Source organism: Saccopteryx leptura, chromosome 5 (genome assembly GCF_036850995.1).
Source record: "Saccopteryx leptura isolate mSacLep1 chromosome 5, mSacLep1_pri_phased_curated, whole genome shotgun sequence".
In the NCBI taxonomy this organism is placed as follows: domain Eukaryota; kingdom Metazoa; phylum Chordata; class Mammalia; order Chiroptera; family Emballonuridae; genus Saccopteryx; species Saccopteryx leptura.
In genome coordinates this window covers 197,118,458-197,135,182 of record NC_089507.1, presented here as the reverse complement: position 1 = coordinate 197,135,182, position 16,725 = coordinate 197,118,458, and the positions used below count along the sequence as shown (strand labels likewise).

General features: G+C 48.3%; 2 protein-coding genes across 2 annotated transcripts in view; both read left to right on the top strand.

Moving 5' to 3' along the window:
* The window catches only part of RTF2 (replication termination factor 2), a 28,022-nt gene extending 21,583 nt beyond the window's left edge, over nucleotides 1-6,439 (top strand). The window contains exons 6-9 of the mRNA XM_066387434.1: nucleotides 388-501; nucleotides 4,719-4,773; nucleotides 4,877-4,972; nucleotides 5,788-6,439. Of these exons, the coding sequence (XP_066243531.1) occupies nucleotides 388-501; nucleotides 4,719-4,773; nucleotides 4,877-4,972; nucleotides 5,788-5,963 (441 nt within the window). The 3' untranslated portion in view covers nucleotides 5,964-6,439. The remainder of the gene's footprint in view (nucleotides 1-387; nucleotides 502-4,718; nucleotides 4,774-4,876; nucleotides 4,973-5,787) is intronic.
* A 2,890-nt stretch (nucleotides 6,440-9,329) lies between these two features.
* Nucleotides 9,330-11,256, top strand: FAM209A (family with sequence similarity 209 member A). Its single transcript, XM_066387435.1, has 2 exons — nucleotides 9,330-9,578; nucleotides 10,955-11,256. Exons 1-2 carry the CDS (start codon nucleotides 9,330-9,332, stop codon nucleotides 11,204-11,206), a joined length of 501 nt encoding a protein of 166 aa, XP_066243532.1. The 3' UTR covers nucleotides 11,207-11,256.
* Nucleotides 11,257-16,725: the final 5,469 nt, after the last annotated feature.

Sequence of the window (16,725 nt, the reverse complement as noted above, 5' to 3'; positions counted from 1 at the left end):
CCCGGCTCCCACAGTGTGGGGCGTCCTGGGGGGACCTCCCCCCTCGGCCTCCCTGCGTGATGACGAAAACAGCTCCTTCTCATCAGCGGTGGTCCTGGCTGCTGGCCGGACACTGTAGTGGGCACCTGCTCATTGTTCATATAGCTTCTCTGCGGCACCTAACTTAGGACTTGGGGCTTAAAGGAGGGACTTTTCAGTCGAGGACGTACCACACCCACCCTAGAAAAGGAGCTGGCCTAGAGCAATGGTTCTGGAGACAGAACCACAGTAACTAACCCAGCTAAGGGGGCGGCAGGACGGCAGGAGCCGAGGGCTGTGTGGACTGGAGCCAGGGTCTGAGGGGCGCTGCCCGCCTGGTGATGGACTGTGTCTTCTTTTGCTCTCCAGTGTGGGGCGGCCTTCCAGGAGGATGACGTCATTGTGCTCAATGGCACCAAGGAGGACGTGGAGACGCTGAAGAGCAGGATGGAGGAGAGAAGGCTGAGGGCGAGGCTGGGAAAGGTAACGGGAGTCCTGTGTCCCTCTGCCACCGGGTCTGTCTGGCTCCCAGGTTCCGCCTGCCAAACCACCACCACCACCCCCAGCCCTGCCCCCACCCCATGCTGGCGCTGCTTCAGGTCTGCAGTGACAGGCGCTTTTTACAACCTGGAGGGGCCTGGGCTCTAGAAGATTCCAGTCCTGGCCCGGCCACACCGTCACTGGGCACAGGGCTTCTCTCCTCACTCAGCGTCTTTGTCAGTGGCTGTACTTGCGTAGAACGGGAATTGTGACAGGGCCTGGAGGGAGGGCATTGTCAGGAGGGTGGACAGAGGGAACGGCGGCCACCATGATTTCTGTGCTCCCACTGATTTAAGAGTACGGTCGGCCCTCCATTTCCGCAGGTTTTGCATCAGTGCGTTCACAGCCAACCTTGGATTGAAAATATGCAGGGAGAAAAGATCCCAGAAAGTTTCAGAAAGCAGAGCCGAACATACTGAGCATGTGCTGAAGCCACACGAAAGAAGTGGTGGGCAGGCACACCCTGCTACAGCCTCTCTGCAGATGTGGGTCATGCCAGTACCTTTTACATAAATGCCGTTTTGTGCAAGGGACTAGGGACTGAGCATCCTCAGATCTGAGTGTCGTGGGGGTCCCAGGAGAAGCCCCCCACAGATACTCAGGGTTCATGGCTTGTAAAATCAAGAAAGAGTGCCCAGCACAGCTGAGGAGCCCGGGCTGCCCAGAGCTGAGTGTCCCAGGGGTCCCTGGAGTCCCTGGAGGTGTGGGCAGCCCAGGAGCCCGGGCTGCCCAGAGCTGAGTGTCCCAGGGGTCCCAGGAGTCCCTGGAGGTGTGGGCAGCCCAGGAGCCTCTGTTGCCTTCCTGGCCTTCCTCAGCCTCCCACAGGGAGCCCAGGTGTGAGTGCTGCCTCAGCTCTCCAGAAGGGTGGCTGGAGCTCCAGGTGGGTGTGCAGCTTGAAGGCCTTGTTCATGGCCCCTGGTTTGGAATCCATTTCCATAAGCAGTAGAACTGTGGATTGACATACCAAGCAGGCTCCAAAGAGTTTATCAGCCAAAAACTCATTCAGTGTGCCATTGATTCTGGATGATAGCCTTAGTCTTTGTGAATGGCAAAGTTTTCATTTTTTTTATGTTGAGTGAGAGGTGGGTAGGCAGAGACAGACTCCTGCATGCCCCCCGACTGTGATCCACCCAGCAAGCCCCCTACCAGGCAATTCTCTGCCTCTCTGGGGCTGTTTCTCGGTAACAGAGCTATTTTAGCACCTGAGGCAAGGCTATGGAGCCATCCTCAGCACCTGGGGCCAACTTGCTCAAACCATTTGAGCTATGGCTGTGGGAGGAGGAGAAAGGAGAGTGGTAGAAAAGCAGAAGGTCACTTCTCCTGTGTGCCCTGACTAGGAATTGAACCTGGTACTTCCACACACTAACCAACACTCTACTGCTGAACCAACTGGCCAGGGCCATTTTTTTTTTTACAGAGGCAGAGATAGACAGGGACAGACAGACAGGAACGGAGAGAGATGAGAAGCATCAATCATCAGTTTCTCGTTGCGCATTGCGACTTCTTAGTTGTTCATTGATTGCTTTCTCACATGTGCCTTGACCGTGGGCCTTCAGCAGACCGAGTAACCCCCTGCTGGAGCCAGCAACCTTGGGTCCAAGCTGGTGAGCTCTTTGCTCAAGCCAGATGAGCCCGCGCTCAAGCTGGCGACCTCGGGGTCTCGAACCTGGGTCCTTCCACATCCCAGTCCGACGCTCTATCCACTGCGCCACCACCTGGTCAGGCCTTTTTTTTTTTTAAGATCACTTCATGTGATAACTAAGACAAAAGAATACTTGAAATATTAAAATATTAGTTTCCATATCCTGAGAACATAAAACTGAAAAAATAATTGGCAGTGATACAGTAAGTAAAGATTTTTCAGTTTCTTTGTCTTGATCATTATAGAGGAAGGGGCAGGGACCGTGCCACCCCACAGTAATATAATTCATAGTCAAAGGCTGAAGGCTGGCGCTGGTGAATGTGGGAGCGCTGTTGTTATCATGTAGGAATCCAGAGCCAAATCCATCTGCATTTCCTCCTTTTATCACTGTACTTAGGTAGAAAATAAATAATGCCTGTAAATGGTTCTGTAGTAACAAGGAATTGTGCCCAAACTTGTCCTCAGATTTACTAGAAGTATTCTGTAGAGCAGTTTTTTCATCAGATGTCACGTCAGTACAACAATCTTGAGACATATTTAAAGGGCTGAATGCAGGTTTAAAAGCAGATCTATCTACGTGCATTCATTCCAAGTTGATTTTCAAAGTTACTGTGATTCCATTATTATCAAGCAAAAAGAAGGAAAAAGCTTGAGATAGTTTTGGTAATGGACAATTACCAAAAAGGATCTGTTTGTTCTTTGTTGATCAAGCTCAGTTTTTGAAAAGCAGAAGGAAAATTGTCTCTCAGCAGAAGGTCCTGGAGTTATGTGTGTGGTCGTTCACTACCTGACTATAATGAGTTGTCTGCCGTGTTCCAGGTTTCCTGCCAAGTTGTTCCCAGCCCTGGGGGACTAACGTGTCCCTCTCCACAAAGCACTCACCAGAGCTTCTGGGAATGCCTCTTGGATACTGCTACCAGGACACCAAAATATTTCCCAAATAGACTCACAGCGAGAGACAGGGCAGCATTCCCCTGACTCCTTATTGCTGTGCTTTTCAAATAACCACAGCTGTGACCCAACCTCAGCTCTCAGCAGCTCTCTTTCTTTGAGGACTACGTATTCTCCTCGGATTTGAGTGTGAATGAACAGAGGTTTTTATGTCTTCCATTGTTACAAATCACTTTGCATGTATGTATTATAAGTTCAAGGCTACTGCCCGAGAAGGACCTTTTCCCCATGTTGTCTGGTGATGGGAACCTTCTGAAATAATTCGGCTGTGTATCTGTAGTGCCAGTTTTTGGCTACTTGGGCAAATGGTTTTTTGTTTTGTTTTTTTTTTACAGGGACAGAGAGAGAGATAGATAGGGACAGACAGACAGGAACGGAGAGAGATGAGAAGCATCAATCATCAGTTTTTCGTTGGGACTCCTTAGTTGTTCATTGATTACTTTCTCATGTGTGCCTTGACCGCGGGCCTTCAGCAGACCGAGTGACCCCTTGCTTGAGCCAGCTACCTTGGGTCCAAGCCGGTGAGCTGTTTTTTTGCTCAAGCCAAATGAGCCCGCGCTCAAGCTGGCGACTTCGGGGTCTCGAACCTGGGTCCTTCCGCATCCCAGTCTGACGCTCTATCCACTGCACCACCACCTGGTCAGGAGGCAAATGGTATTTTAAAGGAAATTCTCTGAATGAACAGGTCCTAGTTATCCTTTTTGTGATTGAATCACTTCTAACCCAGCTCTGTGGTCTTAGGGTAGTTAGTTGCATATTTAAAATCTTTTTTCTGGCCTGACCTGTGGTGGCGCAGTGGATAAAGTGTCGACCTGGAATGCTGAGGTCGCCGGTTCAAAACCCTGGGCTTACCTGGTCAAGGCACATATGGGAGTTGATGCTTCCTGCTCCTCCCCCTGTTCTCTCTCTATCTCTCCTTCTCTCTCTCTCTCCCCTCTCTCTCTAATAAAAATGAATAAATAAAATCTAAAAAAAAAGTAAATAAATAAATTTTAAAAAAAATTTAAAAAAAAATCTTTTTTCTGACCCATATCACTATTAAGAGCAACAGAATTCTAATGCCTAAAAATCTAACAAGAGTAATCCAGAGTTTAGGAGAGTTGGCCAAGGTATCCTTCTGCATAAGCCTCAGGTCCTAATAGTTAAATAAGCAAATATCAAAGCAGTTTGACAACTTTGAAAAAGTCCTGGAATGGTTAAGAGTCAATTTATGTTTATGCTGGCTGGACTTTATGTGCCGTTATGGACTCATTTAATGTGCCGTTATTACTCATTTAACTGCCCTTGTGTACAAGAGTTACCATTAACATTGACTTACCACTGAAATCTGTCATCTTCAGTAAAATTTCAGAGAATGTGATTTCTGGATGTAAAATTTAAGTAGATCTCTACAGATATATTCATGTGTGAGGCAGATTGTCCAGGTTTAGACTTAGTGGTGTATGAGGTCACCTTCAGAATGCACACCCGCCTGGCCTGAACTGCGGGCCTGGCATGAGGCTGTCGGGGTGGCGGGCAACCCGGTGTCGAGGGGACCTGTCACACCTCCAGCTTCCTCTTTTTACAGAAAGCAAAGAAACCGAAGGCGGCAGAGTCTGTCTCCAAAACCGACGTCAGTGAAGGTGAGATGCTAAAAGAGGACCTTACTTTAGCAAAATAAGCTGCAGGGCGTGTGTAGAAGTTCATGCTTTTGTTTCTGTTTTACTTCCTTTGTTGCTTTTACAGAACCCGCAGGGCCATCCACAGTTCAGACAGAGAAGCCTGAAGAACCCAGCCTTGACTCCCGGGAGAAGAAAATCAGCCCAGCTCCCAGAAGTGCAGGTGGGTCCCACTGAGACCCAGAGGCTATCTCACAGTTTATTGCACTGAACTCAGAAACTGAGGCGCTCTGAAGTCATGTTCCTGAGTAGTTCACTGAGCTCTCCTGGGCCGCTGAGGAGCAGCCGGGTTACCCCCAGCAGGAGCCTGTCAGGACTGAAGAAGTCCGGGCACAAGTGCCACTTGTTCAGTGTCCTGTCGAGTACACACTTGGTGCCGAGCAAACAGACATGCCCCAGAGGCTCGTTAGAGGCCGAGGCGCAGGGCGCAGGGCAGGGATGGCCCGGTCCCTTGAAGGCTGGGGTCTGTGTGCACCCCACGGCACTCCGAGCCTCCCTGCCCCCCCAGGTTCTCAGCCATTCGGCATGTGGTCCAGAGTCCAGCGCGTTTCTCCTGGAACTCTCAACTGTTCTTTGGGTAAGAGAGTGTGTTCTCTTATGTTGCAAGTAGCTTCCGCAATGGTTAATAGGTCCCCATTCCCACTCGCCACATAGTAGCTGCCGGCCAGGAGAGATCCCTCCGCCTCCCGGGCCTCCACTTTGCCTCGTGCGGAGCGTCTGACTCAGGCCGCCTGGAGCTGGGACCAGTGAGCGCATGGCAGGGAGTCAGTGTGGTTTTACACGATGGCTCTCTCTGCCGCAGCTTCATCTGCTTGTAGGAGTTGGTGATTGAAACGATGCTTTTCCACCTTCGTCCCAAGAGAGAAGGAGGAAAATTCCCAGGAGTAACAGGAATACTTTTCTCCCTTTGTGAATGTGGTATGTGGAATGATCTTTAGTCCCAGCCATGTAATGTTTGGCTTTTCATTTTCCCAACAGTGAATGGAAGCTCTTCTGGAAAACTTGTGAAGCCGTCCGGTGGCGCCACAAAGCGCTCCATCGCCGACGGCGAGCAGTCGGAAGCGTACAAGTCCATTTTCACCACCCACAGCTCCGCCAAGCGCTCCAAGGAGGAGTCGGCCCACTGGGTCACCCACACGTCCTACTGCTTCTGAGGCCAGGCCGCCCACGCGGGCGCTGTGGGGGCCTGCATGGTGTCATCACGCTGGGCCTCCAACCCTGGTGCTGGCCTGGTCACTCTTGCTTCTGAGGCCCCGGGGCCCCGCGACCCTCCCCCGGCAGACGCGCTCGGACCTCTCCCCGAGCAGAAAGGCTGTGCTGGCTGCACTTCTGTGTTTGAAGTCATTAAAGATTCCAGAGGCCTCGTGGCTGTGTGTTTGGCTCATTTTGACTAAAACTCAAACGCTTTTGCTGCCAGCAGTTGGTTAGCGAGGCCAAGTGAGACGGAACCTGAGAAGGGACGAGCTCTGGACGTACTGACCGCAGGTCTGCCGGCAGGGGCAGCTGAGGCCGGGCCTGGGGTCGGGCACTGGCCAGGCTTCCCTTAGTGTATCATTTTCGAGGTAGAAAGGAGAGAGTTACGCACCTGACGATTTGATGCAAAAATAAAGCAATTCTGCCTTTTCTCTCATCTATTTTTGTTCTTCTGTCTTTCCTGGATATTTTGTAAGAAAATTGAGTGACCAGAGTAGCTCCATGATGTCATGTCACTTCCACCTTTTCTCTCAGCAGAACATACAAAAGGGAATTGTACCTAAAACTGGTGGGTTTTCTCCGTCACCTGCTGGCGTCAGCAGTTACTGAAACTCCCCGTGAGACTGCTAATTGAGACCCGGGTATCAGTTCTGGATGCTCTCTGGGGACCACTGTCCTAGTGAGGTGACTGGCTGGTTCTTTATCCCACACCCAGGGCACTGGCCTTCACTAACGGCAGGAAAAGGAGCTGGGGAGGGAGGGTCAGACGGTGGGTAACATCACGTTCCAGGCCGCGGAGGCTTCTGGGGACGGGGCTAGAGGGGAGCCCAGCCCGCTGAGTCCACCGCATTCTCTGCCTCTCTGCACGCGGGGAGGTGGGGCCCTGAGATGGTTTGACATTATGAATATAGATGCATTTTAATTGGATTATATTAACAGCAATGAATTTTTGTTGTGGACTTTTACAGAAGAAACCTGATTAGATCTTTTTTTTTTCCAGAGAGAGGGATAGACAGGGACAGACAGACAGGAACGGAGAGATGAGAAGCATCAACCATTAGTTTTTTGTTGCGTGTTGCAACACCTTAGTTGTTCATTGATTGCTTTCTCATATGTGCCTTCAGCAGACCGAGTAACCCCTTGCTCAAGCTAGCAACCTTGGGTCCAAGCTGGTGAGCTTTTGCTCAAACCAAATGAGCCCATGCTCAAGCTGGCGACCTCGGGGTCTCGAACCTGGGTCCTCTGCATCCCAGTCTGACACTATCCACTGCGCCACCGCCTGGACAAGCTAGATCTTTTTTTTTTTTTTTGGCGACCCAGTTAAACCATTTCTTAGCTGTTCTTTTTTTTTCTTTTTCCATTTTGTTAAATTATCGTAGTCCGTACCTTTTTTATTTGGATAAAACTTTTATCACAATGAGTTTTTTATTTTAATTTTACAAAGAAAACTCGATTCAGCAATTCTTTGAGTCAAAGGTTACAAATTAATAGCTTCAGCCATCATGAGACATTTTGATGGCCATTATATTTCTACCGACTTCAATCTTGAGTTTAGCTGTGCTCAGTTTTATTTTGGGTTGATCATTCTGACTCATTTTTCCTGTGCTAGTCACAGTGTCCTCAGCCTCAGAACTTCTGCTTCCCCTCAAGGTGGCATTCACAACCTCCACTCACCCCCACCCTCTTCCTGCTTTTCAGCGGTCCTCTCCTACTGAAAAGGGCTTCAGACTTTTAACTACAGTGTAAACCCAGAAAAATGAGATTTCTGTCATTAAATATACATAAACATTTCCAAATGACAAAAATCGCATGGGACAAAACTTGCTGAACATCTCTGTTTGGGGACATCTGTGTAAGTTGAGCCATTTTCCCCTCACTGCGTTACACAACGGCCAACGAATCTTAGAGCACCATTGGGGGTGGCTCACGTGCAGGGTACACGCAGACCCGGGCACCTCGAGTGCTCTGCAGGTGTGGCTTGGAGCACCTGGAATGGCTCTCCCGCAAGCAGTGTGAGGGGAGACCGGAACAGTCGTGATTTCAGGGATGAGCCCCTGAAGGTCATGGGCACACCTTGCAGCCTGCAGTCATAGATTGCAGGCCAGCAAATTCCCAAACAGCAACTGAAGTAGCGGCCCCTCTGGACGAATGGATTTCACTGCCCAGATGACTCCTGCAGGAAGATCCCACCCCTCTCCAGACAGCACGCTGTCCCTCTCTAGATGTCTACAGCACAGATCAACTCTCCATCTTCCCCTTTGCTTCCTTCCTCATAGTCTTAGAGACCTCCTTTGTTGCTAGAGCTCAACACGTTTTAAAGGTACTCAGTGGTCCCTTGGATTATATTCAGCAGAACATTTTATTCCTGGAGGAATAAGTCTGAATCAGATGACCCAGGGGACAAGGACAACCTTTGTGTTCCATTAACTGGGATTTCTTGTTCTGTGTCATTTTTAGGAGCTGATGGTTTTAAACACCCTGGCCCGTGAGTCCTAGTTACATTCCTGGCATCAGCCTTGGTTGTCATACAGGCTGTGTGTCCTCGCGTTGGGGTCTTCATACCCTCCTAATCATCCTTCAAACTCTACTCATATGTCCTTTTCAGGAAAGCCTTCCTGCATAACCTAACACGTTGTTCTATGATCTTAAAGCTCCCTACTCTAATCTCAATTTTAATAAATTATATCCCTCATTAACCCAGGGATTGCACACTTGGGTAAAATCAGTGAGTGAGGAGCAATAGGGAGGGGTGGGGACTGTGGCAAGACTATATGACCACCTAGATGGGCAGTTACTATTGGGACCAGTCTTTTCAGATCTTCCATATTTTCAAAAGGAGCCAGAAATCTAGGATTTTAAAAATGAAACCCCCCACCCAACATTTAAATATTGAAAATACCAGTACTTATTTTTAGAAACAATGTAGGCCAAACAATACACATCCATGGTTCCTAATGTGTAGCCTCCAATTTAATATCTATCTCACAGGGCTCTCAGCTCCACAGGGGTACATGCCACGTGTTCAACACAATGTCTGGTTTCAACAAACAGTTCAACAGAACGACTAGCGAGGAGATGGCAATCCATCATCCCGTCCTCTCTTTTTTATTTCCTACTGGAACTTTCTCCATCTCCCCTGAAGTCCTACTTCTGGCCCACTGGGGGGCCTCATTATCCCCTTTTCTGCTGTCATCACAATGGCTGGAGCTGCTCCTGCCTTGGGCCCTCTGTGACATCAAACACAGCCCAGCCCTAGGCACCCTGTCTCCAGGTGCCAGGGCAAACAGGCTCACCATGAGCAGTTTCCTCCCCCATCACTGCTCACCATGCCTACGCTGAAATGGTTCTTGCTCTTGACTCTGTGCTTGCCCTGCAGCTACGCCTTTATGTTTTCTTTTGTGAAGGAGAAGGTCAAAGAACCTCAGGGGAAGGCGCCTTGCGAAGGGCACTTTCGGATTAGGCAGAATCTATCAAAGCACACTCAAGGCTGGCTTAGCAGCAAATGGCTCTGGCTCTTCTTTGTAGTTGTGCTGTATATGATTCTAAAGTTTCGAGGAGGCAGTGAGAAGAGTAAGGTAAGGAAAACACATTGACTCCGTCTCAGACTCGGAGAAACAGAGGTTTTAATTGCTATAGGTAGGAGCCTTGAGTAGAAGAAACTAGGAGGCAAAGCACCCATACTTCATGGTCCTGGGAAATGCTGGTAAATCCTTTTCCTGGTGTAGCCTTAGGGAAGACGATAATCCCCAAACCCAGTGAGGCTGGGACTGAAAGTTGAAGACCACCTTCTATTTATTGGGTGAAGGGAAATTGGCATGATATTTTTAGCCTGTTTAATGAGGGGTTTTGTTTTTGTTTTTTCAAATTGAGGATTCATTTAAGAACTTGGCATATTTCAGGTCAAAATTATGCCCAGAGCCAGGTTTAAATATTTTAAAAAATTAAATATTTCCCTAGTGTTTGACTTATTACATGTTGCTGAACTGAATGGAGATGCTGTTAGCCCAAGTAAAGGTAGAGACCTGTCCTAAAGGGATAGAGGTGTGGAAAGGTAACAGCTTGTTCCTAAAGTGACTAAACTCTCAGAAGGGGAAAGAGACAGAAACATGGCCACTTATCCTCTGCGAGACAGACCCCACACATCACGAGACTGTGTCCAAACTGATCAGAGTGGTGTTGGCAAGTCTTTTCTGTAGAGGTCCAGACAGTAGATGTTTTCAGCTTTGCAATGATTCAACTCTGCTATTTTAGTCTGAAAGCCCTCGACAGTATACAAATGAATGACCATGGCTGTGTTCCAATAAAACTTTATTTATAAAAACAGATGATAAGCCTGACCTGGCAGTGGTGCAATGGATAGAGCTATAGACTGGGATGCAGAGGACCCAGGTTCAAAACCCTGAGGTCTCAGGCTTGAGCGTGGGTTCATCTGGCTCGAGTGCAGGCTCATCCGGCTCGAGTGCAGACTCACCCGCTTGAGCGCAGGGTCGCTGGCTTGAGCATGGGATCATAGACATGACCCCATGGTCACTGGCTTGAGCCCAAAGGTCGCTGGCTTGAGCCCACAGGTCACTGGCTTGAAGCCCGAGGTCATTGGCTTGAGCCCAAGGTTGCTGGCTTGAGCAAGAGGTCACTCACTCTGCTATAGCCCCCCAATCAAGGCACATATGAGAAAGCAATCAATGAGCAAGTAATCAATGGGCAACTAAGGTGCCACAACAAAGAATTAATGCTTCTCATCTCTCTCCCTTATGGTCTGTCTGTCCCTATCTGTCCCTGACTCTCTCTGTCTCTGTCAAAAATGGTGGGCCAGATTTGGCCGTACTTTTCCAATCCCTGGACTAGAGCAATGCTAGAACCAGCTTCTCTTAAGTGAGCCCAATTCCCTTAAAACTGTGTCAAAACCCACAAAGCCAATAGTGTTATTCACCCTGCATGTCTTTCTCGACAGGAAAGGAATCCTCCTGGCTTTCGAGGCTGTTCAGTTTGTATTCCACCAAAGAAAACTGCTCCCCCCAGCAAAGACTATGCCCTGAACACCTTAACCCAGCTCGAGATGGACCTTGTGAAATTTGTGTCCAAGGTGCGGAATCTGAAAGTCGCCGTGGCAGCTGGCAGTAACCTCAGGGTTCCAAACTTAGAGATGCCTGTAAACCCACACAACAATGTCACAATATATGAAATATGGGGCGAAAATGAGTAGGAATGAGTGGATTTGTGTATCAAAGTAGGACAAAAAGAGTTGAGTGTTGACAAACTATATGCAAACTAATAAAACTATTCTGAAGAAAAATCTTGAATTTGAGATTTTTTTCCTCTTTTGTTAAACTTGAAAAAATAAATGTGAAACCAGTGGCTGTAGCTGTTGATGGTTTGTTTTTGCCTTTCTCATTTTTATTTTATTTTTTTGTATTTTTCTGAAGTTGAAAACGGGGAGGCAGTCAGTCAGACAGACTCCCACATGCACCCGACCAGGATCCACCTGGCATGCCCACCAAGGAGTGATGCTCTGCCCTTCTGGGGCTCCGCTCTGTTGCAACCAGAGCCACTCTAGCACCTGAGGCAGAGGCCAAGGAGCCATCCTCAGCGCCCGGGCCAACCCTGCTCCAATGGAGCCTTGGCTGAGGGAGAAGAAGAGAGAGACAGAGAGGAAAGTAGAGGAGGGGTGGGGAAGCAGATGGGCGCTTCTCCTGTGTGCCCTGGCCGGGAATCAAACCCGGGACTCCTGCACGCCAGGCCGACGCTCTACCACTGAGCCAACCAGCCAGGGCCTGTTTTTGCCTTTCTCACTTCCTCTATAGTTGTGCGTGTGAGAAGTGTATCAACAGAGACCTAGTTGCATGGAAATTTGCGTTAAGATATTGTATTAATACCATTTTCATATTTTCTATCTTTTTTTTTTTTTTTCTGAAGCTGGAAACAGGGAGAGACAGTCAGACAGACTCCCGTATGCGCCCGACCGGGATCCACCCGGCACGCCCACCATGGGGCGACGCTCTGCCCACCAGGGGGCGATGCTCTGCCCATCCTGGACGTCGCCATGTTGCGACCAGAGCCACTCTAGCGCCTGAGGCAGAGGCCACAGAGCCATCCCCAGCGCCCGGGCCATCTTTGCTCCAATAGAGCCTTGGCTGCGGGAGGGGAAGAGAGAGACAGAGAGGAAGGCCCGGCGGAGGGGTGGAGAAGCAAATGGGCGCTTCTCCTGTGTGCCCTGGCCAGGAATCGAACCCGGGTCCTCCGCACACTAGGCCGACGCTCTACTGCTGAGCCAACCAGCCAGGGCTATTTTCTATCTTTTTAAAAAGATTTTATTTATTTATTTTAGAGAGGAGAGAAAGAGAAAGGGGGAGGAGCAGGAAGCATCAAGTCCCATATGTGCCTTGACCAGGCAAGCCCAGGGTTTCCAACAGGCAACCTCAGAGTTCCAGGTCGATGCTTTATCCACTGCACCACCACAGGTCAGGCCATATATGCTATCTTTATATTAGCTCTTTGTACAAAAGATGCAATTGATCATTTATATGATGTATTATAAAGGACAACTTTAATTATAGGTTTAAAATAATAAAATGATTGAATTAGGAGGGCTGTGGGGAAGAGGGGGTGGATTCTAGAGTTACTTGATTTTCTTACCAGCAGAAAATTCTCGTGATGTATTATGGACTTCCTTCTACCAACTAGAAGTTATATATGCCTAATTAGATTGAGAAAAATGGACAATCAATTTAGATTTTCAATGTCATTTGGATACAGATGATCTAACCAGGGCTTCCTCCATTACTTGATATGAATGCTCTTTATAATACTTATTAAAAATATAGATGTTTTGGCATGTTCATACAGCTAATGGAAACACTACCCGGCTTGAGGCTATTCAATGAGCTCACTGACCCCTAATCTAAGCCACCCTGATAGTTTTATAGACACGACCTCCGTCCGGACATGCCTGGAGAGAAGTTCTGTGTGAGACACCATGGGACTTCCCTTATTCCCACTTCAGTCCAGATGAATGAGTGCCTGTCTGAATCTCCGTCACCTTCCTTCCGGGCTCCAGAAGTGAATTCCCGCTGTTTGAGCAAAGGCTCAGCATCTGTCCCACGTGAGCGTAGCAGTTAGACCTCAGATGAAAGCTGCCTGTTCTGTCCTCTTCAGTCAATACAACCTTACCTTTGAAAAGCGGTGTCTGAGCACTTAACTGTTTGTCTTCACTTCAGCTTTGAGGGGAAGGAAGGAGCTGAGGTCACTCCCTGTGCCCTCGCCGTTTTCAAGCACGTGGGACTCTTGAGTTCTTTTCACGGAACACTGGAGAAACTCAGATAAATGAAATAAATATTGGGGTTTTAAGCTGTGAAATCAACATGGGGCAGATTTGAGATTAGAATGGAAACCATCTAAAAGCCAGTGATCACCAAACCATGGTTTATGGCAGGGATCCCCAAACTACGGCCCGTGGGCCTCATGCGGCCCCTTGAGGCCATTTATCTGGCCCCCGCTGCACTTCCGGAAGGGGCACCTCTTTCATTGGTGGTCAGTGAGAAGAGCACATTGACCATCTCATTAGCCAAAAGCAGGCCCATAGTTTCCATTGAAATACTGGTCAGTTTGTTGATTTAAATTTACTTGTTCTTTATTTTAAATATTGTATTTGTTCCCATTTTGTTTTTTTACTTTAAAATAAGATATGTGCAGTGTGCATAGGGATTTGTTCATAGTTTTTTTTTTTATAGTCCAGCCCTCCAACGGTCTGAGGGACAGTGAACTGGCCCCCTGTGTAAAAAGTTTGGGGACCCCTGGCTTATGGGCCAAATCCTGCCGGCCGGCTGGCTGCTTTTCAAGAAAACCCAGGACCTAATAATGATTTTTATATTTTTAAATGGTTGGGGAAATGATCAAACAATAATATTTCATGACATGAAAATTACATAAAATTCAAATTTAAGTGTTCATAAATAGTTAGCGGCACACAGCCAGCCCCCTCACACACGCATTGTCTGCAGCGGCCGTTGTGCTCAGTGGCAGAGCTGAGTCATTTTTTTAACTGAATTTAATGGGGTAATCCCGGTTAAACATAATTATGCAGGGTTCAGGTGCCCAATTCTACAGCACATCTCAGTACACCGTATTGTGTGTTCACCCCCCTGCCCGAGTCAAGTCAAGTCCATCACCCTTTATCCTCCATAACCTCCACCCAACCCCCCCCCCACCGCCACTCCCCGCAGTCATCACTCAGTCGTCCATGTCCGTGAGTTTTTCTATTTCTTGTCCTTTATTGCTCAACCCCTGCACCCACCTCACAAAGCCCCCCATAGCTGTCAGCCTGCTCTCTACTAGTCTGTCTCTATTTTGCTTTGTTAGTTCATTCTGTTCATTAGGTTCTACGTATGAGTGAAATCATACTTGTCTTTCTCTGACCAGCTTATTTCCCTTAGCATAATGCTCTCCAGGTCCATTCATGCTGTCACGAAGGGTGAAATTTTCTTCTTTTTTATAGCTGCATAGTACTCCATCATGTAACTAGACCACGGCTTTTTAATCTACTTATCTATTGATGAGTACTTGAGCTGCTTCTGAATCTTGGCTATTGCAAATATTGCAGAGCTGAATTGTTGCCCAGAAATCATATGGCCCAGAAGCTGAAAATATTTACTAAGCAACCCTTTGCAGGAAAAGCTTGCCAACCCCTTGCTTATGCTAATCTCATGTGTTAGCTTAACAACCAGGAAAAGTGCTCACCTGTGGTGGCGCAGTGAATAAAGCGTCGACCTGGAAATGCTAAGGTCACCGGTTCGAAACCCTGGGCTTGCCTGGTCAAGGCACATATGGGAGTTGATGCTTCCAGCTTCTCCCCCCTTCTCTCTCTCCATCTCTCCTCTCTCTCTCTCTCTCTGTCTCTCCCTCTCCTCTCTAAAATGAATAAATAAAAAATAAATAATTAATTAAAAAAAACAACAACCAGGAAAAGTGCTCAGCTGTAATCTTCACAAACATCCCACCATATTTGTCAAATAAGAAAAACTGTAATTTCATAGATCATATTTTTCTAGTTCTGTCCAGGTCACTAGCAACCAAAGATGGTGGTGACCCATCACAGTTTTTCCTATCAAGACGTTCAGGGATACAAATTAGACCAAAAACTGCTGTATAGCTGGGTTTAGCAATTCACATCAAAAAGTGTCCCCAAGTCTTTGCCTCGCCTAACACAGGGCTTTGTGGAACACAGTTCTGCCTAGGAAATCATGCTTCCTCAACTCAGTCTTTTTCATGCAATGTTTTCATGCAAAAATGCATGAGATATAGTTTTAAGAGCCAGAGCTCAACAAAGCTCCTTACTTCTGCTGTTAGAGCTTAAACTCAAACTCTTTTTTTTTTTTTAATGCGTGAGAGAGAGAGAAGAAGGATGGACAGGGACAGACAGACAGGAAGAGAGAGAGATGAAAAGCATCAACTCATAATTGTGACACCTTAGTTGTTCATTGATTGCTTTTCATATGTGCCTTGACTAGGCGGCTCCAGCCGAGCCAATGACCCCTTGCTCAAACCACTGATTTTGAACTCAAGCCAGCGACCTTGGGCTTTAAGCCAGTAACCTTTGGGCTCAAGCCAGTAACCATGGGGTCATGTCTATGATCCCATACTCAACCCAGCAACCTCGTGCTCAAGCCAGATGAACCTCAGCTCAAGCCGGTGATCTTGGGGTTTCAAACCTGGGTCCTCAGCATCCCAGATCAACACTTTATCCACTGTGCCACCACCTGGTCAGGCCTGAACTCAAATTCTGATGCCACCACACCCGTGGTTTTACCTGGGTCACTGTCGTTGTCTATACCGACAGGCTAACCGAGGAGGCTCACTCAGGCGGTTGGCAGAATTCTTTTTCTCGCGGCTGTTGGAGTTGTGACAGGTCTGCTTCTCCCAAGCCAGTGAGGAGATGAAGACTCTGGAATGAGACTTGTTCACAGAATCCAGTCTTACGTAACGTAAGGAAATCACCTCTGCCATATCCTACTGGTTAGAAACAAATCATTCCCGGGGAGGGGATTACATAGGGTATGGTCATGAGGATTGAAAACCGAGGCAGACCCAGCTGCTAGCCCCGATGGAAAGGGGAACACTGGAGAGGCATGGAGGACAGGTGACACATCCCTGGATGAGGGTGGCAGGCAAAATTCTCAGTTCACCCCCAGGGGCACACACACAGTGTTTCATCTCTGCCCTCAGTGGGGGCAGCAGCTGTGGCTGTGATGGAGTCATTACTCTAGTAATCACACTGCATTATATGAGGTGCCGTCATAGCCAAGAGACCCTCCTGGTGGCCCGGAAGAAGGCAGATGCTCTACTGTGAGGTGGTGGGTCACGTGGTAAGGATGTGAAGGCAGCCTCTGGGACCTAAGGTTGTTCCCAAGTCAACAGCGAGAAACAACCAGGCATCCACCAAAACCAGTGTCCTGGAAGAGGCCGCAGTCAGATGGGACCCGAGCGTCAGCTGACACCTGGATTTCAGCCTGGTGAGACCTTGAGCAGAGGAGCCCCCTCCCTGGACATGTGCCTCTGACCCTAGAAACTATGAGATAATAAATGGGGGTTATTTTAAGCCACTCCATTTGTGGTAATGTATTACACAGCAACAGAACACCCGTGCAGCACGTGGACGCGCCCAAACACAAAGTCTCTCCACCTGCTGTTCGGATGCCGGGGATGCCACGTTCGCCTTCCGTCTGACCT